Source organism: Pseudoliparis swirei, chromosome 16 (genome assembly GCF_029220125.1).
Source record: "Pseudoliparis swirei isolate HS2019 ecotype Mariana Trench chromosome 16, NWPU_hadal_v1, whole genome shotgun sequence".
In the NCBI taxonomy this organism is placed as follows: domain Eukaryota; kingdom Metazoa; phylum Chordata; class Actinopteri; order Perciformes; family Liparidae; genus Pseudoliparis; species Pseudoliparis swirei.
This window is the reverse complement of record NC_079403.1, coordinates 7468834-7493865: the sequence shown is the minus strand read 5'-3', so window position 1 is coordinate 7493865 and position 25032 is coordinate 7468834. Positions and strand designations below refer to the sequence as shown.

The 25032-nt window shown below is 43.0% G+C and overlaps 1 protein-coding gene across 1 annotated transcript in view; it reads left to right on the top strand.

The window, feature by feature from the left end:
• pou6f2 (POU class 6 homeobox 2) overlaps nucleotides 1-25032 on the top strand; it is a 69832-nt gene that overhangs the window by 13248 nt on the left and 31552 nt on the right. Inside the window, exons 4-5 of the mRNA XM_056433943.1 lie at nucleotides 6404-6498; nucleotides 12143-12350. Coding sequence (XP_056289918.1) covers nucleotides 6404-6498; nucleotides 12143-12350 — 303 coding nt within the window. The remainder of the gene's footprint in view (nucleotides 1-6403; nucleotides 6499-12142; nucleotides 12351-25032) is intronic.

Sequence of the window (25032 nt, the reverse complement as noted above, 5' to 3'; positions counted from 1 at the left end):
CATGGTGATTGACTCCATTCATTCATAAATACATAAATTATTTTTCACTTTCATTTCGCATTTTTACTGTGTAGCTTTGTTCAGTTAGATGTGATCCTTTTTTTGAAATTTAATTTAATTCAAAAAAGGGCTGCAAATATAGTTTATTTTAATTATTGTTAAATAATTCTGATTATTTTTCTGAACCTATCAATTATAAGTTTTGTCTATAAAACCGTAGCAGCAAATATTTGTACATGAGTATTTCAAAAACCTTAAAGTGATGTCTCCAGATATCTTATTTTGTCCAACCAACAGTCCAAAACCCAAATAATTTTGCTTTACGTAATATACTCATGTCTGTACTTAACCGATTACTGAAATTGACACATCTTTCGTTGATCAACCAACTGATTGATCGTTTTAACTCTCGTCTTAGAAGCCTTGGGTTTCTTTAGTCTGAACAAAGATGTGTGACACGGAGTGAGAACAAAGCCTTTCTCCTGCACAAGGCTGCAGGCTGCCGGCAGCAGAATCCTATTTACAGCAAATATCATTTAAGTAATTTAGGAGGAGGAGCAAGAGTGAAGCAGGTCCCTCCTAAAAGGCTTACCGCTCTCTAAAGCTAGTCTCAGCATCCCACCTTCGCTGATGGCTATAAAAGGATGAAGAATAATTTGGATTGTTATTTGCCTCTTTCAACCCTGAGCTAATCAGGTTGACATTGCTTTGGGAATGAGGAGGACGCTCCATCACAGATGTGCTCATGTGCAAAGTGTCCCAAGTCCCCCGTGAAGATGCGACACAAAAGCCCTCTCCCCTCCTCCCTCTTCTTCCCTGCTCCATCCTCCTCTCTCCATCACACCATCTCTCCTTCTTGACCTTTGAAATGGGCATTGCCTCTTCTCACCAATTTACCTCCCTCTGGTCCCTCTCATGCTTGTGCTGCTTCCATCTCCACTCCAGCATCAAGGGAGAGACAGGTACGAGCGGGAGAGGAGCACTCTCCTGTCCAAGAGCCTTTTGGTAAAGACCTGTGGCCACGAGTGAGAGCGTAAGTGTTGGAGCACAGAGTCCTTTAAGCATCGTCTGCATGCAGATTCATCCCGACAAACCAAAGTGTACTATTTTCTTTTGTTTACGTCCAGAACCTCCAGCCATTGGATACATCGATTACACAGGTGCATCCATTTCCTCCCTGCCTGTCCTTCTGCTCCTTCTGTCCTCTGAGTCGTCCCTCTGCCGCTCGTGGCTTAACAATCGCCTCAGAAAAAGTCACAGAACTGCTGAGGTGTAAAAATCCTTTCGGTTTGGCACGCCCTCCTATGTAATTCCTTAACTCCATAATTCCACTTTGCACCGGAATAATGAATGAGATAGATTTTTTTTCTCCCCTGTAAGTTCTCCTTCCTGGCGCGATGAGGAATCATGCTTTAATGTTAGAGGCCCAGACAAAGTGCCGTGGCCTCTTCTTCCTCTTGCCCTCCGCTGGGCTCTTAATTAAGGAAATGACAGCTCGTCTTGCAGCAGCAGCGGCTATAACGGAGCTAATAGTTTTACAGGCAGACAGTCAAAAGTCCATCTCTGGGGATTTTCTATCCCCAGAACCACTATTGACCTATCCTTTGCAGCTTCTCCACCCCAGTCTCCAAACAGAGTATTACTTTGCTGCCGGTCCGGAGGGAGCCATCTGACTAAGAGCACCTGGAGTTATTGGCAGCAGATTATGCCCCGTGTTATTGTTGAGGGCTTTGGTGGCCGTAATGAAACACTAAGCTGAATCACTGGTGTGTTTTGGCCCTCTACATAGTAAATCACGATGAAGCCGCCGCCGCGTGTTACAGGCTGCTCTCTTCCATTCGGCACCGAGCCGCCTATGGAACGACGCTTTTTGGACTTTATTCCAGGCTGCTTGAGCTGGAAAAGTGGAAGTGAAATGAGGTGTCGCTCTACATCTCTGTCTCCCTCAACTCTCTTTGCAATGCAACATCAACTTTTTAAAGCGGTATTAACAAAATCAATGGCCAACAATCTCGGACAATTGGTTGTGTATTGATGAAATTAAAGCTTGTGTATGATGTGGCGTGTTTATCTGGGCCCATCCTTCACGCTTCAACAGCTCAACAAACGCTCCGAGTCAACAGCACACGGTTGATGACAAACATCATATTGCTGTTTTTCATGTTTGTGCGCTCTAATAATAATGATCTCTACTTCGATAATTCAATGTATTCTATTACGAACGTAATCCTTTTATACTCTTTTTAAAATGTGTTCACATGTGAAATTATTTTCTATGGATTAGATTTCAGTGGCAAAATGATTGACACCATCTTAATAGCAAACACATGCACTCAGCCAGACATTTTCAAAAGGACCATTATAAAAAGGGAGGTTGGCTGTTCATTCTGAATAGCCCGAATCGTTACCAGGCCTCTCTCGTACATTTGACAACTTACATAATGCATTTCCACTAAAATAGCTTAAGTGTTAAAGCTTCTTTTATGGACAAAAATTGATTCATGAATGCTTTGAGGCGAAAGCGAACACGAACACAAAGCTTTCAATAACACCCATTTTATTCAGACTGTCAATGTATGAAGCGGTTGCATTAGACAAGGTGGCGTGCTGATTGCTTTATGAAATCCAGGCTAATTGTTTTGTGGCGTAGTCCTAGGGGCACCCTGCATTAAGACAGGCTGAACGAAGTCAAATATATATGGCTCTTTGCCCCCCCTCATCCGCCCGTCGCACACAAACACACACACACACACACACACCACAGAGAGACCTTCTGCCTTGCGTGGCATTGAAAGTCGCTCTCCAGTGGCCACTTTGGTGATCAATGAACGAGAATATATAAAGCGGTGGATATTGGCAATATTTCCATGACAGAAGTCGCATCAACACGCACTCTGTGCCCCGTAATATACATCATTATTTCACTGACATAAAAAAGCATTTTCAATAAAAGATATCATCATGTCACTCATTGTCAGCGTCAGTTTGAAAGGATTAAAACTTGATTCATGTAATTTAATTCATCCTCTTACTTTCAGTCAAGGTCGTGATAAACTAGCACACCTGTATATTTAATCACATCTAAACGGTTTTGATTTAAGAGTACTTATAGTGTAAGAGTGTAAGAGTAGTGGGTGTCCTAGATACATGCACAGCTATGTTGAATGTGCTTCGCCTGTTCTTTCCCCCGTTTGGCCTCTCCTTTCATCTCTCCTCACGTCAATACATCCATTCATTTCATTTGACCCATTGTGTAACCTGCGGATGGCGGCATCAAAGGACTTTCTTTTTAGTAAAGGTTTAATCAAGATATTTTCACTTTTTCCCCTGTATATAGTATTAATCTCAATCTGGAAATCCATTTAAGAATCATTCACATTGGATAAGCAGATTTTTATTTATTTTGAAAGAAAAGCAAAACGTGTACAAAGATTGTAGCAATAAAAAAGAATTGAAGACCGACTCCCTCGCCACTTCTCCTGTCAGCTATTTAATTTAGTTAAATAAATTACACAAATCCTTTGGGGTAAGATGTGCATGTGTATTTATTTATTATCGATTCTTCCCCCCTGCGATAAATGTGTTAACGTTACAGATATTTGCAAGGGGATGAAGCTTTCTAAGTTATTGTGAAATGAAGGCATCAAAGAATCGTTATTCAGTAAGTCTCCCACACTGCTTATCAGATAGAATACATTATTCACAACCAATATCTTATCTACAGTCATGAGCCATAGTGTTTGGAGCCTATCGATGATGTTATAAAGTCTCATTCCTTCAGTATAGCTGAATATCTTCATTTAGCAAATTGGCTTTGTTACGATGATAAACTGGCGGGAGATGAAAATCAGACTGAGAGGCATTACTTTAATTTAAACATCCAAAGTGGGAATTAACTGCTTGGAGACAATACCACTAATGAAATCCAGTAAATAAAATATGGCCTCATAATATTCACCCTCCAAAATAAATGTGAAATTATACAGCAATTTATGATGATATTGTACTCTATCTGTCTCTTTCTATTGACTCTAATACAGCCACAAAGTCTCTGCTCAGATTGATCTTAATTCCAGATACTGAATGCAGAGGGTGGGGCTGTGCGTACAACGTGATCCATAATGGGGGAAATAATTGGTGAAAAGAGACTGGCTTGTCAAAATATCCACTGCGTTGCGAGGCTGATAAGCGAGAGGACCTTCATGGAGAAGCAGCGCCGGCCAGCCAGAGGTAGCAACCAGCTCGAAAAGCAGGCTCCCCCCTTGGGCTCTCACATCAGCCATCCAATGCTCGTGGTTTGTTAGGTCATGCCACTCACCAATTATTTGGATTTTATGTAAAGATTGAATGATTTTAGTTGGCGGAGGGGAGTTAAAAATGTAATGCATAAATATACATGACAGGCAATGAGATCTTTCTGGCAATGCTATTCCAGAGTCTGCTCGGTCTGAAGCTTTCTAGAAAAGGACTCAAACCACAGCATGCAAAACAAGTATTCTTCCTGTTGTCAGCAGACAAAGAAGGTTTCCCTTAAAATTCAAAATCAAAACTCGATCGGAGCAGAAAGAATAAGGAAGAAATTAACGTATCGGACAAGTTTTCTCCAAAATAAATATGTCCAAAGAAACTGCTCAACTTCTTTGGATAATTGCTCAAAGGACATCCGTGTTCACCCCGGTTTAGACTAATGTTGTAACAAAAGTTTATATATACACTACCGTTCAAAAGTTTGGGGTCACTTAGAAATGTCTTTATTTTTCAAAGAAAAGCACTGTTTTTTCAATAAAGATAACATTAATCAAAAATACACACTATACATTGTTAATGTGGTAAATGACTATTCTAGGTGGAAATGTCTGGTTTCTAATGAAATATCTCCATAGGTGTAAAGAGGCCCATTTCCATCAACTATCACTCCAGTGTTCTAATGGTACATTGTGTTTGCTAATCGCCTTAGAAGACTAATGTCTGATTCGAAAACCCTTGTGCAATTATGTTAGCACAGCTGAAAACAGTTATGCTGCACACCCTGTGTGTGTATGTGACAAATAAAACATCTTGAATCTTGAATAAGCTATACAACTGGCCTTCCTTTGAGCTTGAAGTTTGAAGAACAAAATTAATACTTCAATTAGGGTTAGGGTTAGGGTCATTATTTCTAACCTTGTCAATGTCTTGACTATATTTTCTATTCAATTTTCAATTCATTTGATAAATAAAAGTGAGTTTTCATGGAAGACACAAAATTGTCTGGATGACCCCAAACTTTTGAACGGTAGTGTATATATCAAGAAAAGGCCTGCAGGTGTCATTGGTCCTTGTTGATAATAGCACATAGTCTGATCAATACAACCTCACCTTCACCGACTTATTACAAAAGACATTCATCCTCTGAACATCTTTTCTGAAATTCTAAAAATCCCTTATTTTCAGGAAACCTGAATGTTACCCTTGTTTCTTTGTTTTGTCAACGTTCACAAGGTTCTGGTTCCAGTTTAAGACCATTCTTGCTTTTGTCTGATCAAAAAACACTCTTCACATTAGATCCTTCCAGCGTTTAGTTTTTCTCTTCTTTTAAAACGAATACTCCCAGAAAATTAAATCAAGACATTTTTAGTCCGGTTGTGTTTTTCTTCTGCGCGGTCAGTTTGGTAAAAGACATCTCAGAGACATTTCATTTTTCTGACAGTTCTTCTGCAAGATTGACTCGTCTTTGCACTCAGCCAGCCTTTGTGTCCACAGTGGGGCATCGTGCAATCTCGATACCACGGAGGTCAGAGGGTGAGGGTCAAAGCAGTCTCTCTGACCTCTCAGAGCGATCCACACTCTCTCCGCACCGCTGAGAGATTCTGTGAGATAGTGATCGCTCCGATATCCAATCGGTGGTGTCCTTTGTTTTTCCAGCAGCCATCAGCAAGCTTATTATCATGTCCCTGTCTGCTCCACTCCACTCTGCCCTCATAGCAAACAGGTCTAATTGTGTCTCGTAGCTGCGGGCCCAGAGTGGAGGGGCGGAGGGGGGCGGGGGGGGGAGTGGGTTTAGATGAGTGATACTCGGTGATGTAAATGGCTGAATAATATGGCCCCAGCGTTTGTGGCGGAGCTCTATCTCTCAGCGGTAATCTAGGCCATCGGGGACCCGCCAGTATGCATCATCCCCCATCAATGAGCCTCTCCGCTGGTTGGTAATTTATTCTGCGCTACAGCGGTTATTGATAAAGCACTTAAATACAAATTCCCCTCCTTTCCCAACTGCCCTCCTCCGCGCCGTACGACGCTGTGTTGTAATACCACAATGCGGCCTGTGTTGTGTGTTTATCTACTTGTGTGTTCTGTGTTGATCTAAACTGGATTCTTTGTTGTCTCTTTTTTCCTTTCTCCATGGACCTCGGCCTGCCAGCAGCTCGTGACGGGTCGGTCCAGTCTGACGCCAGCAGCAGTCCTTCTGAGCAGAGTCACCTGGGCCAGTCCCACCCAGGATTCACAATGGGTCAACAGGTGAGCAACACACTGAAGACAAACTCAAGACCATCTTCGATAATGTGAACACTTTAAGTCCGCTAATATTTTGATTCAAGATGTTTTATTGTCGTAACAGTTATACAGGTACAATCGTTTGGAAATGCTTTTGACGGGAGGCTTAATAACAGGAACAAATACATTGTCAATATAAGAAGACATATAAAATATAATAAAATGTAAGAACCAATACAAATATCCATTAGGAATTAATGAGGCTGCTCATCAGGTGTCAACCACCTGCTTGAGGCTTTTAAGAAGTTAGCAAAAGCCAAAACTGCCACAATTACTCAAATCGACACGAGTCATGACACCTGCACTCAACTATGAAAGGCGAGTAAGCCGCCTTCTCATAAAGCTTACAGAAATCTGCAGAAATTTAATTCAAGATATTTGACAAACAAATGGCGGTGCGTGTGTGTGTGTGTGTGTGTGTGTGTGTGTGTGTGTGTGTGTGTGTGTGTGTGTGTGTGTGTGTGTGTGTGTGTGTGTGTGTGTGTGTGTGTGTGTGTGTGTGTGTGTGTGTGTGAAATAAACTGAAGTATTATCAAGCAAACAAAGGCGGAGAAGCTATTCAGGCACAACAAGAATACATTTATAATCTCCTGATTATGTATTGTTGTTTGTCCCTGAAAACTTTGCTTCACATCTGAAGTCGATCATGTTCTTAGATAGATAGATAGATAGATAGATAGATAGATATGTACTTTATTAATCCCCAAGGGGAAATTTGTCGTAACAGTAGCAGCACCAATAAACTAAACACACAAGAATAAAAAATAAAATATAAAAAACAGGGATGAAAGATAAAGATGTATACAAGAAGTATACAAAGTAAAATATAAAATAAAATATATATGTATCTATACAACATATATGCATACACAATACACAATACAATACTAATGACAAATTAAATTAAATATAAAAATATTAAATATAGACAGTGTGCAAAATGCAAAGTGTGTGTATGTGTGTAGTGTAAATGAAAATGAAGTGTGTGTGTATGTGTGTAGTGTAAGTAAATGAAATGTGTGAAGTGCAGATCACACAGCGGGTCGACAAACACTTCGGTCGGCTTCCTTCCGTTTGAAGATGAGCACTCTGACGTTGGCCCCGGCCCCCATGTTGTGTTTGGGCTCCTTTGTAGTTTATTTTTCTGCCTCCATTCATGAAGGGACTCCAATCTAAGTTCCACATAATAGGAGCAATAATGTCAAATCGTCGACTAACTGGGCGGTTAATTGAGTTGTGTTTACACTGATCACACAGCCGTAACGAGAATGAGATTAAGGCGTTTGTCAGTTGCAGTAATTCACTTTAAATCTTTCAGTGCATGTGGTGAGTGAAACAGAACAAAAAACCACTCACTGAATGCTAAACTGTGAATGTTTGTCAGCTAAGTTGTGAAGTCGTAAAGGTTTAGTCATCACACATCCAACATAATTGACTTGTGGCACTAATGAGCTGACGATACAGGCCTTGTCAAAACAAGCAGGGAAGCAAAGAGCCCGAGCCTGCAGCCCTGTTGATAGCTCAATCTGGCTTTGTCCTATCTGATTGGATTTATCTGCGATGTTTAACGAACATCTATCTCATTAGTGTTGCTCGCTGCCACCGCTCAACACGCAAACACAGACAAGCGGCAGGTTCCCGCCACCCTCGTTAATAAGGCCACTCTCCCTGCTCCCGGTGTTACTCAATGACAGTCGATCCTCATCAGGATAAACAAAGGAGGAGACATGAGAGAGGGAGCGTCGTTTCGTGGGGCAGCTTTGGAGGGCGAGAAATCCCCAGTGAAAGAGTCAATCTGCTGCAGGTGGAAATGAAGAATGAGCTTAATTAAAAGTATTCTTTTTGATTACCGACACCCTCGCAGTCAATGCCACCGTTTGTTGTAATGGATAAGAAATAAACACAAAGGGAAGGCATCTCGAGCAGGAAGCAGTTACAGCCGCAGCCTCAGCAGGCGGCTCTCAACAGTCACCATCTAATATATTAATGCTGTCAGTACAGTCTCTGTGAAGCTAACACTTTTCAGAAACAAAGGCGCTCCGCATGCCATACCCAATTCTCTTGTTCCAGGATCAATATGTTTTGATGGATTCTCGCTCCAGAGCCGGATATTGTTCGAACAACCATTATCCAATGGTAGTTTACCCAACATGAATCCACCTTCCTTCTGTTTCCCACTCGCAGTTAGGATGACAAAAGTCTGCTATCTGGGTGATTATGGGCAATTTCTCAGTGCCAGAGCTGCCAAGCAGATAGAAGGGCCTATTCTCCCCTGATGGGCAGAGAGGCTGGGTACCACATCCAGGCCTGAGTGGGGCTGCTTCCTCATCCAGAGCCCAACACACACCCTGTCTGTGTGGCCCCTAGGAGACCACTTCTCAACACTCAGCCGTCAGCCTGCCAAGCACTGTACAACGGCACCGAAGGAGAGGAAGAGTGAGAGTATCGGATGAAAAGCCAAAAGGTGAACTGCGGTTGTTAATCTAGATGAGAGGAGCTGGGGATCCTCGTAGTAAAAGCTTGTTGTCGAGCTAATTATGTTAATGCTGAATGCATTCTCATCTCTGATCTTGATGTGTGTGTGTGTGTGTGTTCAGTGTTGTCACTTCAGATGAAGATCATAATCAAACTGGCTCAACAAACAGCCTAAAGACTAAGATATTTCTCCAAAGTATGTCTCTGTGCCGCCGCCTTGAGTTGCCTACAATGATAAATAAATCAGGGCTACATCTGATAATTGCCTTTTATCTTAATGTTATTCTCTTCCATGTGAGTCTGTCTTTGCTGTCAAGCCTGGCAGTCTCATTTTGTTTGACTCGGAGATGAATGTTTAAAGAGCGTCTTTGATTATATGTTGCTACGATTCAAGATTAAATATAGTTTAAAATGCAAGATTAAACACATGTCACACACGGGTTGCCTCTGGTATTGTCCTTTGAGGATTCTTCGCGCTCTCGAATGATTAATTCATCTTTTTAAAGTTAACGCCTTATGTCATTTTGAATGCTCTCAGAAGCGTCAGATATTGTAATTTGTTACGTATCAAAGAAGATGTTGCGAACGCGGAATCCTACAGGGCGTGTATGATTACTCCTGCCAGCAACTATCACCTCTCCGTGCTTTTTGTTATTCTTTCAACACCTTCGAAACACAAACAGGTATTTATTTGTCTCTCAGTGCAGATATTTCGTGTTGTGCGGGTTGACGGCTTTAAACCCACACAACCTCGTACCTCGGGCGGGGGGGGGGGGCCGTGATTGCATGTATGTCGGAGTGGGCGCAGGCGTTCTGCACCATGCAGGGTTCTCACAGTGACACGCCTGTCACCTAGGAGCACCGGAGTCGGGAGTGTGGCGGGGTCTTCGCACCAGTCTCCTGGGCAGGCTGCAGACACGCCTTGCAAAACAGAAGCAGATCACTGACAATTGGAGTTAAAGGCTCGTGAACTTAAGTCACAGTGGAGGAGTCAGCCCAGTGCAGCCAGGCTTACTTAGCAGCGTCTAAAGGCTGCTCTACTGTGGACACAACGCAAGCTGACAGTGTATTATTTTATTCCAAACAATTCAATTTGATGTTTAAACGGGAATGTTGTTGGATTTTCCAGCATCCTCAGGATCTCCTGTCTCGTACCTCCCGTGTAAATTCAGCTTGACATGCTCTAAGGATGACATCATTTAAAAAACATTTTTTTTTTAAAGGTTTCATCAGAATGAACACAATTTAAGACGTTGTTTTCCTGTGCATTCAGGGAGATTTCAGCCACGGTACAAACATTACTTCTTCTGGCTCAAAGCTCTCGATGAAAAATGCGTTGCTGTGTTTCCAAACCGACTTCCTCGTAAAATACATTTGAAGAGATCTTCCACTGTGCAAAATATCTCAGAGCGGTACTTCTGATAACATATCTTTTCCTCTATGGGTATGATTGCACCGAATCCACTTGAACTAATGTGAATGAATGGATACGTGAAGACTCGAGAGTGATGTGTTATATCCCTCATCAAACGAGTAAAGCACTGCTATGTTTTTAAGAAAAGCACCGTGTATTTCAGGCACATTTCTGGGGTACAATGTTCAATGGGAGGAAACATAAATCACTCTGCATCTCTGTGAAAGACACATTTTCAACTCTCTTTCACAACGATTGGATTTCATCTCTGTCTCCACCAACAGCAGTCAAACACAGTGTGTGTCTGACTGTCAGCAACGCAGCAACACACACAACGCACACAACAATTCATCCGCAACACAACTACACATTGATTAGTGATGCAGTCACTTTGGTGGCTTCTGCTTTACTAGAATCAATTATGCATCCCAAAATATAAAATGGTGTGTGTATATATATATATATATATATATATATGTATATCAAATGTGATACTCTTGCTCTGCGTTTTTCTTCTGTAAAACAATTATTGGGACGCTATTGTGAAGTGAATAATGTTGTTGTTCTACAAAATGGTAAATTAAGGATTGTAAGCAAAAACTAGATATGGAAACTTTCTTTTTTCACATTTGTTGTGTACGTTTGTTTTATATAGCAGTGGAACACTGATTATTTAATGTCATTGTTTATATATGTGTTGTTGTCAGGAGATATGAAGTTATTGGAAAATATCCTTAATGTTACCGTGGGAATGATTTCAATGATATAGTCTTGCATTTGGTTTGGTAATGAGATATTTTACATTAATGTTAATAATTGTGCCTTCTAAGTTAACAATGTCGTTACTGAAATCCAATACGGTTTAAACATTGGATGTTTAGTTAAATTATTACTAACATTTACATTTAAAGTCACCGTGAAAAGGAGGTGAGAGCGTCTTTAGCCTCTGTGACGGGACGTATTTCCATGTGTTTGATTTAGCTTCGATTGGGATTCAAACTCTTTAATTGGATAAGTGAACGTGATTTAGTAGCTATAATGGCCGTCCTTTGAAAACAGCGACTCAATGCAAACAAATTAGACGTCATCCTCGTTTTCACAGGTTTACCAGATGAAATACAAAAGCACAGCTATGCTATGTTTCCCAGCTAGTGACTCACACGAGTGTGTTGCTCGTCCCCCCGACTCAAATATCAATCAATCAAACTTTTATTTCAGGTCCAGATAGTACAAAACATTAAATAGTATAAAATACATACAAAATCACAAGTAAAATACATAGAACTACATATGCTGTACCAGTGTCTCCACAGCTGGGACTGGTAGCGTGTCGTACTTATGATGAGTTACTTTACTGTTACCGCCGCCTGTTCAAGATGAGTTATCCAAAATATTTGTATACTTCACAGGGACAGAATATTACAACTTGAAGATGTATTTTTCATTTCATCAGGTCTTTATAAAGTAGGGTCGGGGTATAAAAATGGGACAGTATAGAACTTACTTCTTGTCTCTCTACCTCAAATATAGTTATTTGAACTGATCAAAAGTGTCAGTGTTTATTAAGAAGGACTATATTATACACAACTCTTCCCGCCCAACTATATTAATGATCATTTTGGTGATATGAAATGCATTAAAGGGAAAAACATCTGGGATTTTATATTATTATTATTATTATTATTAATAATGTATGTGTGTTGTGTGTTTCTGCTGCAGTCTCTCCTGGTGGCCCAGCAGCTGGCCAACGTAGTGGGTGGCGTGATGTCGGGGGCGGGGCCAGGCATGAACCAGCCCATCCTCATCCCCTTCAACGCGGGCGGCCAGCAGGGCCTCGTCCTCTCCCTGCCCACAGCCAACATCCAGAGCCTGGTGGCTGCTGCTGCTGCAGGGGGCATCATGACACTCCCTCTCCAGAACCTGCAAGGTAAGAAAAAGGGCAGCGTCGACAAGCAGAGACAACAGGGTCAACGTGCATCCCGTGTAGAAATTAGAAAATAATTCAGGTACTCGAGAAAATTGAAGGTTTTTCTGTATTGGACTCAATTCTGATTAGTAATAAATACAACAATTAATGATCCCGACCAACAACTTGTTATACATCCATTGTATGACATAGGCACGTTTTTTTATTTTTTTTATTCAATGAAAATGTTTTACAAAGCTCTTGAATAGGTAAGAATCCTTCAGGGGTTTGAATCCCAAAAAGCCGCTATCCTCAACTGCCCGAAGGAACAACCGTATTAATTACAGGTCAACGTTTTGCAGCGCAGCGCAAAAGCACTTTATGCCTCTTTCCTCTACACAAGAGTGCTCTGCGCTTCACTTTTTTATCTTTTTTTCCACCTCATCTGTCCATCCACATGGCTGTACTCATCCTTGCCTTTAAACTTTAATGCCCAAGTGTTCTCTTTTGATCATAGTTGTAAATGGTTTTCATTTTAATGTTTAAAACATTGTCTCTATTTTATACCATTAGATTGAGGGATGGATGGGGGAACCGTCAGTCATAAATCTTGGATGAGAGAGATGCACAAATGTAAAAAGATGCCAGGCTACATGTAAAGCAGTGCGTTTTTTGGGACGGAGATTACAATAATGCCAGTGCAGCACAAAGTGCAGGGAAAGCTCCCCTCGTGTGGGGAAATGGATGGACAGATGCCCTGAGTGAGGAAATGTGGAGGTAGAAGCCTAATGGACACAAACATGCATAAATAACAGCAGCCATCGCTGTGGGCAGAGCTTTTAATAAACCTGCGTCTATCCACCGAGCCCTTCAATGTATCCATCAGTAGTGGACGATAATGGTCCCAGCAGGCCCGTCTGACTCACACTTCAACAGATCTTCCTCCTAGTGCACGAGGAACAACCCAGAGGCTTCGGGGATCTGATGAACTGATTGACAAACACATTGTCAGGGTGTCAGAACGGCAACACAAACGCCTCTCGGTCATCCTTATTGTCCACTGACAATCAAACCGACAGACAGCCTGGAATCCAATGTGCTGATAAAATTCCTCATCCACGAGAGATAGCAACAAACAAAAACAAAAGAAATGTTGTCGAGAAATGCCTCAGTGGCAGATCTTTCTTTAAGCGTGTGGACTGACAGTCCGCACGTCCTCTTATCGAAAGGGGATGCGTTGAAGGGCCCGCCGCGGGGAGAAAGTGACACAAGTCACGAGTGAAGCTAAATGTCTTGACTGTGTCCGGGCGCCTCGAGCCACGCGACGCTCCTCCGCTCTGCCCTGTCTGAGCTCATCACGGCGCCGCTGAATGAGGCCTGCTGGCACAGCACCCCCCCCCACCCCACCCTCCGCTTCCCCTCCGCTTCCCCTCCGGGTCTCCGGGCCTGATTAATCACACATATAATACGGCGCCAGGGAGCAGTCGGCTCATTTCACGACCTCGGGAGCAAGTGTGCTTTACAGCGCTCACGCTGTTAGCTAATTAGCGTCAGATCAGACACGAGACAACTGTGAGGCGCCGTAATGAGACTCCGGGAGGAGCCCAGCCAATGGCTGTATTTAAATGTAATGAGGCAGCTAATGACCAACTAATCAGGCTGTTTGTCTTGCTGAACGGGCGGCTGAGGGGGGAGGAATTGAATTATTTACATGAGAGCCGGCAAGCTTGTTTGTCGTCTCATAGTCATAGTATTGAGAATGTGAAGTCCTATTAGAATACGTTTTGTTTTCTATTCAGTCCACGTTGTTCTTGCATATCGTATATTTTCACATTCTGTTTTAATGATGGAAATCAAACGAGAGCATCAAATCAGATGAAATAGTAGCAACAGCATCTTTGATCGTGCTCGTCAAAGCTGGCTCTGTCGGCATGCTGGTTGACAAGAGGGGACCGGCTGAACCGCTGTGAGCTTTAGGAGGGCAGCTCTCTCCCACTGCGAGGAATAACTATCACTGTAATGGGGTTGTGCTATACATTTGGAGCTTAAATAAAACGGAGCAGCATCTCGTGGCGGACTCGGTAAACACAGGCACCAGTGTAACTGGTTCTTTTTCAGAATGATTTATGTCTGCAAACATGCAGTAAAAAAAAAAAAAAATCCAATGAAACTAAACAAGGGAGAAAGTTATCTTTAGTGACAGAGTGCACACTATTCTCGCTGACTTCACAGATGCAAAAACTAGGCTGGGTCATGCTAGAGTTCCGTAATTGTGACAGCTCGTGTGAGTATAAAAAAAAACATACAGGATTTTCACAATTTCAAAGATAAGTATGTGCAACTGATGCAGACAGAACACGTACAGGTCTTTTTGTTGTTGTTTGATGTGATGCTAACTTTGCGATGCATTTTTAATAGGTTTATTATTTCACATGATTTTATAACAAGCCAAACATGATTACCCTACTTGTAAAACTAGATGTATGAGAGCACTGTACGTGTAACGCCCAGTGGGAGGAAGCAGAACAAAGTCTCATCTGTCTCGTCTTCTTCCCGAAGACTCACTCAAAGCTAATGCAAGAAGCAAGTTTACTGCAGCGCTTTCATATTAATAAGCATATCCCATCTTATTTGCTCTGAGCAGAAAGCCAGGCAGCGCCTCACATCAGAGAGCTGAGTTCTACTGGTGAGGAGGGAGCATTGTTCCTCTGTACTCGTCCGCAGGAAACACAAAACAGCACTCAGGCTTCCCGATAAAGGTCGGCATCCCACTCACCTGCGGTAATGAGACCCGGTGTCGGTGCCAATCAAAGGCATGTCTGCCGTTTTGATGAACACGTTCAGGTTGCCGGTTGTTGGTACGATACAAATTAGGGAAATCACTCTGCTCATTATTGCACCAAAGGGCGGGCTCCTCGGGGGAGAGCCGACTGTTTCCACACTCGTAAGACATGTCAGACTGAATCTCTTCTGCCTCGGCTGACTGCTGCTCCTTTAAGAGGTTAGATCACCGGGCCGGGCCACTGACTTAACCCCTGTCTGCTGCGGGGATGCCTCTGTGTCCCTTTACACATCACATTATCGGAACTAGAGAATTTCAAACATCCTTTTAGGGTTCGTTACAGCCGCACTGGTTGCGCGGTGCGCGTTTCTTTTTCCTCATGTGTGAATTTGTCGAATCATTTTGGGGCAAAGAAAATAAATAAGCCATTTGTTGTGTGCACATTCAGCCACGAGTGGAGGGCATTAAGAGGAGGACCAAAGGCAAGCGGTCCACATTTCCTCACATCAACACCTGCCATTTTAACACAATAGAGGCCAGACCCATCCCTTCTCCCTTATCGCTGTTTAATTCGAAGTGTTCTCAGGCAGTGTGTGTTCCACGTCGTCCTTTAATGATTTAACTTTGCTGTGGTTGTAAGATGACTCACAGGGGAGAGAGCCGCATTAAATAAATAACAGTGATAAAATGTAGACCTCGTACATTTCAAAGCTAATGCAACTAGCGGTGCGATAGGAGCAGCTGCACACAGTCCTGGAGCGGTAATTTGATTGATTTGTTGTGACAGCAGCCAAATAATTGAGAGTGAGAGGTGCTGCTGGAGATGAAGCGCAGGCACAGGGAGGTTCGCCAGGCAGTCCCAGCAGATATGGCACCCGGGTTCCCATCTCTGCCAGTGGTTTTATTGTTTGTCTTCAATAAGCAGCTTGGAAACGTGCGGGGTTACTGCCTTTGTGACAGTTTGGCGACGGAAGGGGGGGAATCGCCAATCGAAATGTACAGAGGAGAGTTGAGAGGGTTAGAATCCAACACACAGATTTACACTCCGGCTGAAGCGCAGGTTTAATGTACCTGCAGGTCGGACACACTGACACTCCCACGAGACGCACGATTTATACTCTGATGTCTTTTTTGAAGCTGAGATGTAAGTAAATTTCTTCTCTGGTGTTTCACTTGCCGCAGATGTGCGAATGATTTGTTCTGAATTCAACTTGGATCTATTTCATAATTGCACAGAAATATCAGAACAAATGCTGCACAGTGTATTTGAATACACAGCAATATTATTTTAATCTCTGTATCCCAAGATATTTTCCGTCTGATCGGACGCAGCCGCGCTGTTTGTCTTAACCTTTTGGCTCTCGGCTGGGGTTTTGTTTCTGTGGACGGTGGCGGTGTCACTCTGGCTCGGCCGAGCCACAGAACAGCACACTGCCAGAGCCTGAAATAGAAAGAAAGAAAAGGAAAGGGGGGAGGATGAGTCTTTATGGCGGTGTGGAGGAGGACAATAATATTGTTAATCAGATGTGGCTGTGGCTGCTCCTCCACAGCTAACCCTGACATCTGCCCTCGCTGGTAAACACTGAGGGAGGCTTTTTGCAAACCTCTTGCCATGAACACACAGTCTACAAGACAGTCCCTCTACATTACACACTGTGTATGCAGGCTGTGCACTGCATTCATTTAAATTTATTTTTTATTTTTATTAGGACAGAATAGGTTTTGAATGCCAACATGACACATTTTCAAATTAGCTTCCAAACAAATTAATAGTTGTAGAATGATTCCATTTTAATCCGGCTGTGTTCTACTCCCTTAGCTCCTGTCCTGTAAGAGATGACCCGTTCCCCGGTGCATTTACCTAAATGTGGAACATGCCTATACTGTTGTGTCCGTCCAACTAAATTAACAGTTTGCCATTGAAAGATATTCCAAGTTCTGTTAGTATTTCTTCTAAAATCTCAATTATCTGAACTTTTTCCAAAATCTTCTGCACATTGATTTCCTCAAGAAATATTCAGCAAATTTAGATTGTTGCATTTATAAATATGGATTTTATGTCCCAAACAATTATGCCCAACCAATATGTTCATCTTTTCATCATAATAATAATAAGCATTTTGTTCCTGGTGAGTCGGCCAGTTGATCACAAGTCTGAGGTTTAAATAAATGAGTCGTGGAACGGAAAACAATTACAGGCCATAATGTGTATTGTTTTCATGATATTTCAGCCCTTACGGTGCTTCCAGTAAATGCCTTGACCACTTGACCCCGGAGTTGTTTTGTAGAAATGACATCTCACTTTTTTTCCCTCCGCTTTCCGGCCAGACTATTTCCAAAAGATTTGCTAAAGGTCTGCCTTATTGTTGAGGCGCAATTCAGTGGCTTTCAGCAACAATCTGTAGTCAAGCATTTTAAATGAAAATTGATTTGTGATTTTACATGGTCGCTGAGGGGAAAATGAACTTATGAAATGTTGTAAATGAAATATTAGACAAGGTGCAGTGGGAGAGAGCAGACAGGGATGCTAATCTTGTGGAACTGGAATTCCCGCCTGGCAGAACTGGGTGACATTTTACATTTATCTGTGTTCTGCATGGCTTGTAATGTTAATGGTAATTTTATGGGACTGAAGCGGAATGAAAATGGTGTTATCACCGATTGCTTCAAATGTGGAATTGTGTAAAATAGCACAGCTGCATCCTTTATTTCCCATTCGCCAGTAATGTGAGTTATGGCATGATCTGTTCTCGAAGGTTTGTACCAGTGTTTTTACGCAGAGCAACTCAAACCACAAACCTCTGCGACGGGATGAAATGCACACACTGCTGTATACTAGTATGAATGCCACATTTGCGTGTGAATATGTCTTCCATTTTACAGTCAGTGTTTGCTTTTGTTAATGTTAGTACTTTGCATTCAGGAATGTCCTGATATAAATAATTCACTTGAGTAATGATTTGTTGTGAACACCTACTCAATGCTACTATATGTACAGCTTCATTTTGATACACTGTATCTGCACTTTTAATGTGACATTATAATTTAAACTAACATCTTATCAATATGGATCAATCATGGACTTAATAATACAAGCAAATCAATGTAGCATTACGCTCTAATCAATACTACTTACTCTCAGCCCAGATGTTCTAATTTTGATCGATACCTTGTGCAGTGAATGTTTCCTTTTCCCACTCTGGCCGTGTACAGCATGTATGGATTTTCATAGAGCTCGGCCCTCTGTGCGTGAAAGGGAACAGAACCAAAGAAGTGAGAAGACCAAACAAAGCGGCAGCAGGAGACGGGCTGTGGGAGTCTGGGAGCCGGTCAGGATCACACAGAGGTCATCTTTAAACACGACTCTCCGGTTCCCCGTCTGGGAAACCGAAGAGTCCTGCGGTGACATTTGTCAGCAGATGGTGTGGAACCAAACCCCTCACCAGCATGGACGCCTCAGCCGCTGCTAAAAGCTATCTGTGGTTACTAATTGCTGACCAGGGCCTAATTACGTTAATTAATGATGGAGGTATCTGGGGGCCAGATATGTGGAGCTTTTATCAGTATCACTGCAGCTTAAAAGGTCCCGTGGGAGGCCTTAGGAGTGTGTTAAGTCCCGTGGGGGCTATTCCTGGACTAACTGCAGACACATCACAGATGGATCCTGTGGCATCAGTACAGGGCGGCGTGTCTGGAGAGAGAGATATCTGTTACTTTCATAAGTAAAACTCACTATCACCAGCGAGGGAGGAAGATGAAAGGAGAATCATCTTCCTCCTTTCATTCTTTCTTTCTTTCTGAACACATCCTCCACTTGTTTCCCTTCTCATACACGCAAGCCCGCTTCCTGAATTACACCGCCGTAATTCACAATGACAAAGTAGACTTAGCACACTTTTTTCCACAGACCGTGGGGGGTTTTGTTCAGTGAGCTCTCACTGTGAAATTAGCCCCGGTATTTTCATTTTGCAGCTGCAGTGAAATGGTTAAAAAGACACTGATTCAACAAAATCTGCTGCTTCCCCTTGCTTGCTCGTCACCCATCCAGAAAAGAAAAAAAACCTCCCCCCCTATTTTTATTTTCCTATTCCCCCCCCCCCCCACACACCCTATCCTCCCTCCCCCAACCCCGCCAGGCACCTTGTCCGCATCTGAAGAAGGCTTGTAAGTTTCTGGGTGCATACATTTCTTTTGATGATATATTGTCCCGGTGCGGAATTTCATTTACTGCCGCTGCCCTTTGCTGAACCTGTTGCTAGTCAGTGAGCCCGATAAGCGTATAAGTAGCATGCTACTTCATTCATCATACATCGTTCTGGGCTCTCAAATATCTCGTATATACGACTCTGGAAGAAACTACTAAACCGGCACAAAAGGATTCAGTTTCAATTCAGTTTATTTGTATAGCCCAATTTCACAAATTAATTGTTTTTTGTCTGTTTACACACAAATCTACATAGACATCCCCCCCCCAAAAACTCACATCACCAGGAAAAACTCCCAAATAAAAAGGAAAAAAAAAAAAAAGAAACCTGGAGGGAGAGGAGAGGAGAGCTCTCTCTGGATGGATGAGATGGATAGATAGATAATGTGAGTACAGAATTATTAGATTTAAAAAAAAATACAAATAATGAATATGCATGAATAATAGTTCATAGTAGGCATATTCCATATTCCAGACCTCCACGATCCATCAGGCAGATGGTGGGGAGGAGGAGGGAGGAGTCTCAACAGGACAGGACAGTAGTGGAGCAGAGAGCAGGCATTCCCAGACCATCCATCAGGCAGAGGGGAGAGATGTGTGTCGTGTCAGTCCCCGATGACCCATGAGACGTAAGTAAAAAAAAGGAGGGGGGGAGAAAGCAGAGTTAGTAACGTGTGATTGAGAGATGAAAATTCACCAGGATCAGCTGAGGTTCCATTAAATGTTGTGTACAGAACACCGCTCAGTTGCTACGTGTTATCAAATACACATTTTCCAGCGGTGCGTCTTCAAAATATTAGCCTTCACCGCTCGGTGTACACATTGTTTATGTCGCGCGGGGAGAACGTATCTCAAGTGCAGGGCTCGTGTTGTACATCATTCCACTCACATTGCATTTCGAATGCGTGCATTTCATTTTGAAATCTGTTTCTTCCCTCCATCACAGCGGCTGCCCTGTGTTGTATTAAACAGCATTAATAATCACAAGAGGCTCAGTGTCACTCAGAAGTCTCCACATCACTGAGGCAGACAGTGTTGTGCTGCTGGGCATGTTGTGCTGTGTGAAAGTGCTTACACGCTCTCTCAGACAACCAAAGGGAATAATTAAAGACAGAAGATGGAGGCAGAAGAATGGAAAGCAAATCCCATTGTTTGGGGTTATTTCATCCCACTGAATTTCTTTTTCTCACTTTCTTTCGGTCTCTTCTCACATTCCTCCCCAAATGCACTGTGGATATGTGGTACGCTATCAAAAGCATATGTAAGCGGAGCGGCGCGGAGCAAAATCCCTCTGATGTCCTCATACCCACATTGTCTTTTGATTATTTAACAATCATTTTATATCCGTGTAAATTGGAAAGGAAAGGAAGGCTTAATAACCCCATAATATACAATACTGGAGCTGCTCAGAAACCACAACGCAAGATGTGTTTTAGACGATTTGAAAACAAGGCGGCTCATTCCTCATTTTATTCTCTTTTCTAGAATTTGTTCAAGCCCTCAAAATCCAACTTGTTCCCAAAATAATCCACCATGATATTCAAATTTAGGGGGCATTAGACTATTAGAGCAACTGTACTCCACTCGCAGTAAATGTAGCCCCTCAATCTCTCTCAGCTTTTACTGTCAGTCAGAGAGCACTCAGTCATCTCCGTGCATCAGCCCCGCAATATTGATTTTTCCACCGACTGAAACAGCCGCATGAACATAAATTTTGCATGAGGCTTTTACTTGCGGCCTCTGCTTTGGTCTGACGACACATGATGGGACCATGAACACGCTGTAATAATCCAGTCTGTCCTGGCAGGCAGACGCGCTCTCTTTTTCTACAAACGAGGGGAGGGTGGCGGGGCTCCGGCACGTTCTGGATTCTGAAGGACAAAAGCGCTGGACCCCTGACCCTGACACATTATCACAAACTGTCCACATATCTGAGTCCAGATTGGAACTCATCGTGTCCAAAAACAGGGGGGAACCCTCAATGTGCACAAGAAAACTTGTTTGTGTGGTCCTTAATTAGATTTCAGAACATTTTGCATAATTAGAGGTAATGGGTTTCAAAATACTTCACTTTTAGAAAGCCATTCATGGCACAAGGCTGCTGTCTGTTCTCATCTAGGGCGAACACTTAAAACCTGATTCGATCACATGACGAAGCACTTCTTTATAATTAATGAATAGAAGGCTCAAGATGTACTGTCGGTAATAAATCGTTCTCTTTTTTTTCTTCTTCTTTTCAGTTAGTTTGTTTTTTCTTTGAATCAGACCAAACCAACTCATTTCACTGATAAAGAAACCTTCAAGCAGAGAGAGTTTGATTTATTTGTGAAATTATTCATACAGTTTGAAAGAAAACATGCAAACTTTCTGCCTTATTAGCACCGTTTGATTGCACAGATCCGTATTAAAAGGCAGAACAGGCTGCAATATTATTTTATCTCAGGAAGGCAATCGTGAAATTAAACAAGAACTTCCTTTGCTAGGGACCCCCTGGAACTCTCACAAGGGCCCCGAACGGTCCCCGGACCACACTTTGGAAATCGATAAACCTTGCGTGAGCGACACAGAAGAGGGCAACATTATCAAGCACACAGGGATTTTCTTGCATGTGTAACATCTCCATGGAGAGGGTTTGATGCTTTGAGACGCTTCCCCAGCGTGAGGACTCTACAACGCAGCTTGACATTGGCTTGCATCACAAAGTGAAAGCATTATCTCTGGATCCCGACAAGCGATGTGGTTTACTCTCTAAAATCCCGTGGCTCCGCAACTCCACTCAAATCTTAACTGCCTATTTTTTATTTATTTTTTGCAGTGGCTGAGTTCCCCTGGACTGAAGCAGTGGTTGTGCCTGCTGTGGCTCGGAGTAATGCTTTCATTCAGGAGCTCACTAGTTCCTTTTTAAAGTTTCATTTTCTCCATGTTTATTCCAGCCACCGCCGAGGCAGGAGTCTATTTTCCATGTCTTCAAAGTGATTACCAACTGTTTGGACTCGCTGGGAAAAGGGATGTAACACAAATGTGTGCTCTGAACCTATTTTTACTCCTCTGCATTAATCTGGACGCTACAGTTTACACATTTCGATTGTACAAAAGCTAACGACGCATTCTGAATTGTTCTAAATGAAACGGCAGCGTACAAAATAGTTGCTCCACCTTTACCTGCGAGAACAGTAAGAAGCTACTTACACACGAATGCATCCGTCATAGAAACACACTGTAACACGTAAAACACTAATATAACACTCACATATTTCTAAGTACTTTTACCGTCGAATATTTTATTTCTTTGTTCCCGATATTTCAATATCGCACATTTTTTTCTTTTTTATGTCAAACAAAACTTTGAGTTGTGTAAACATTTACAGTTTATTGGCTAAATAAATTATTAAGAGGAAAACGTAATCGACAGATTGATCACGAATAAAAATAATGCATGTTTTGTTCTGTGCCATCAAAGTGACCGGCGTAGATCAGAGCTGTGACCGCAAGGAGCAGAAGCAGCGATGTTATCCACTCCATCAGTGAGCGACGAGGGCTCCGATCTAATCCGCAGAGTAAAAATGACCTTCCTTTGACCACATTTGTAATTACCAGATCTCATAGAGGCTAAATCTCCTTACCTCCAGTGGAGTAATTATCAGTGTGACTCTCTGAAAAGGCAATTGAGACGGTGGTTTATGGACTCCCGTAGCGGAACGTGAGGCGGAGCAGTAATGGGGAGCTTGTTTGTCCCCTCTCACCTCTCTGGTTGGAGAATGACAGCCCTGTTTAGACGAAAGCAGTTCCTAAAAAAAACACAGGGCGGGTCCCATTGGACAATTTCATTAACTGTTGACAGGCTCATCTGCAGCTTCTGATGAGCTCTTAATGTACAGCGCCACTAAATGCTGCCAAAAGAAACTGAGCTCCACAGCAGCAGGTCGACGCACGTATTCCAACGGCAATTATTTCTTCAAGAAAAGCATTCAGTACACACACACACACACACACCGATCTGACATAAAGGCCACTGGATTGTATTCATCCTTGTGAACTCAATACATTCTCACCGGAGGTTTGTACAGTCTGTTTTCCTTTTCGACCCGCAGGAAACTTGAATTCCTGTGCCATGAGTTAATCACTGCGCTCCTTTTATGAGGACATAATGACTGTAGTCACACTTCCTGTTGGCCTTGGCTGGGCCTTTTCTAAGGGTTATAATATGATGGGCACCTATTCCGATAAACTTTCTAAATGCATCAATATATATTTCTTCATTTGCAGCGGCTGCTTAGCTGGAGGTGAAACGGGGATGTTATGCCGTGTGCATCTCGCGCCACTTTCATCCACGCACAACAAACACGCTGCGCCGCTTTGTCTTTCAGCATTAATGTCTCGCTCGTACCGCAAAGTTCACACATCGGTTTACTAGTTATCAATGTGGCAGATATTTAAGATGTCTGGATGCTGCCTGGACGCCACCTGCTCAGCGACATTACAAACAGTCACAAACACAAACGGTATATGGGAATGCTTGTAAAGCAAGGTGTTGTGCATTGAGAGGGAAACAAGGAGTCGAATCAGCCCCAGAGAGAAAAGTGCCGTAATAGGGGGGTTGGCAGGGACTGCTGGGATAGCGCTGGTAATGAGAGAGCAGGCTGCCTCCCCCCCACCTTCACTCCTCAACCGCACAGGAAACAAAAATAGCATTTTGTCTGACGAATGAGCAGACTTTGACCTAGCCTCGCGACCTCTGACAATCAGTCTCGCTTCGTCCTCCAGTACTTCAGAAGCTGGGGCCGGGACAGCCAAAGATAACAGTTGATTTCTACTGTGGCGCTATAACGCACAAAAAGAAAAAAAAAAAGAAAAGAGACGGTCGGAGAATTTCTCCGTGCGTCGACTTCTCGTTGCCGGAGTCACGTGGTCCCAAACGACTGTCGTTAAACGGTCAAACGGAGCACACAATGCCACAGTTCCGCTCGTAGCTGATCATTTAGTGAGCTGCGCGGCTCCCTTTTTACGATCTGGCTCATTCCTCATTATAAACATTAGCACAGGCGAGTTGTGACAACAGTGAAATGGGACCCCTTGCACTCACACACCCCCTCGGGCGCGATGATCAAGTGGGAGCGCTGCACGCGTTGCGGTCGGCAGAACTGGTGAATACGAAACACAACAAAGAGACAGTGGGAGATATAATGAGCCGGTTAGGATCCCGGCCCCCTTTGGCCCTCTCTCCATCATGCGTGAGGCCCCCGCTCTCGGCCCCGGCCTCCTCGTGTCTGCTGGAGGAAGGAGCGCAAACAATTAGCTGAGACGAGCCGTTTGGATCATGTGCTCGACCAAAGCAACCAGACAGCTGCGGTTAAAAGAACGAGCTTCCAGATGCCAGTTGCCCCGTTAGAGGGGGAGGGAGGGTCAGTGGTCCTGACGATCTTAACAAGATGACAGAATTTATAAAGCACTGCTGTTAAAGAATAAAATACCTGCGCTGTCGCCCTTATAATAAGGCCACATGGGGCTTCTTCCATGTTCCCTCTGTATATATATTTTTTTGTGCCTCATTCTTTGCGTTGTACCTCTTGTTCCTCGACGTAATGGTTGGCGCTGCAGGAAATTCTTCAGTCGTCTTTGATCTTACGCCCGTTTTTTGGATAATTTCTTGACAGAAATCTCATTTTCGCCCTCCTTTGTTCCCTCTGAGTCCATCTTTTTAAAAAGGGCTCAACACT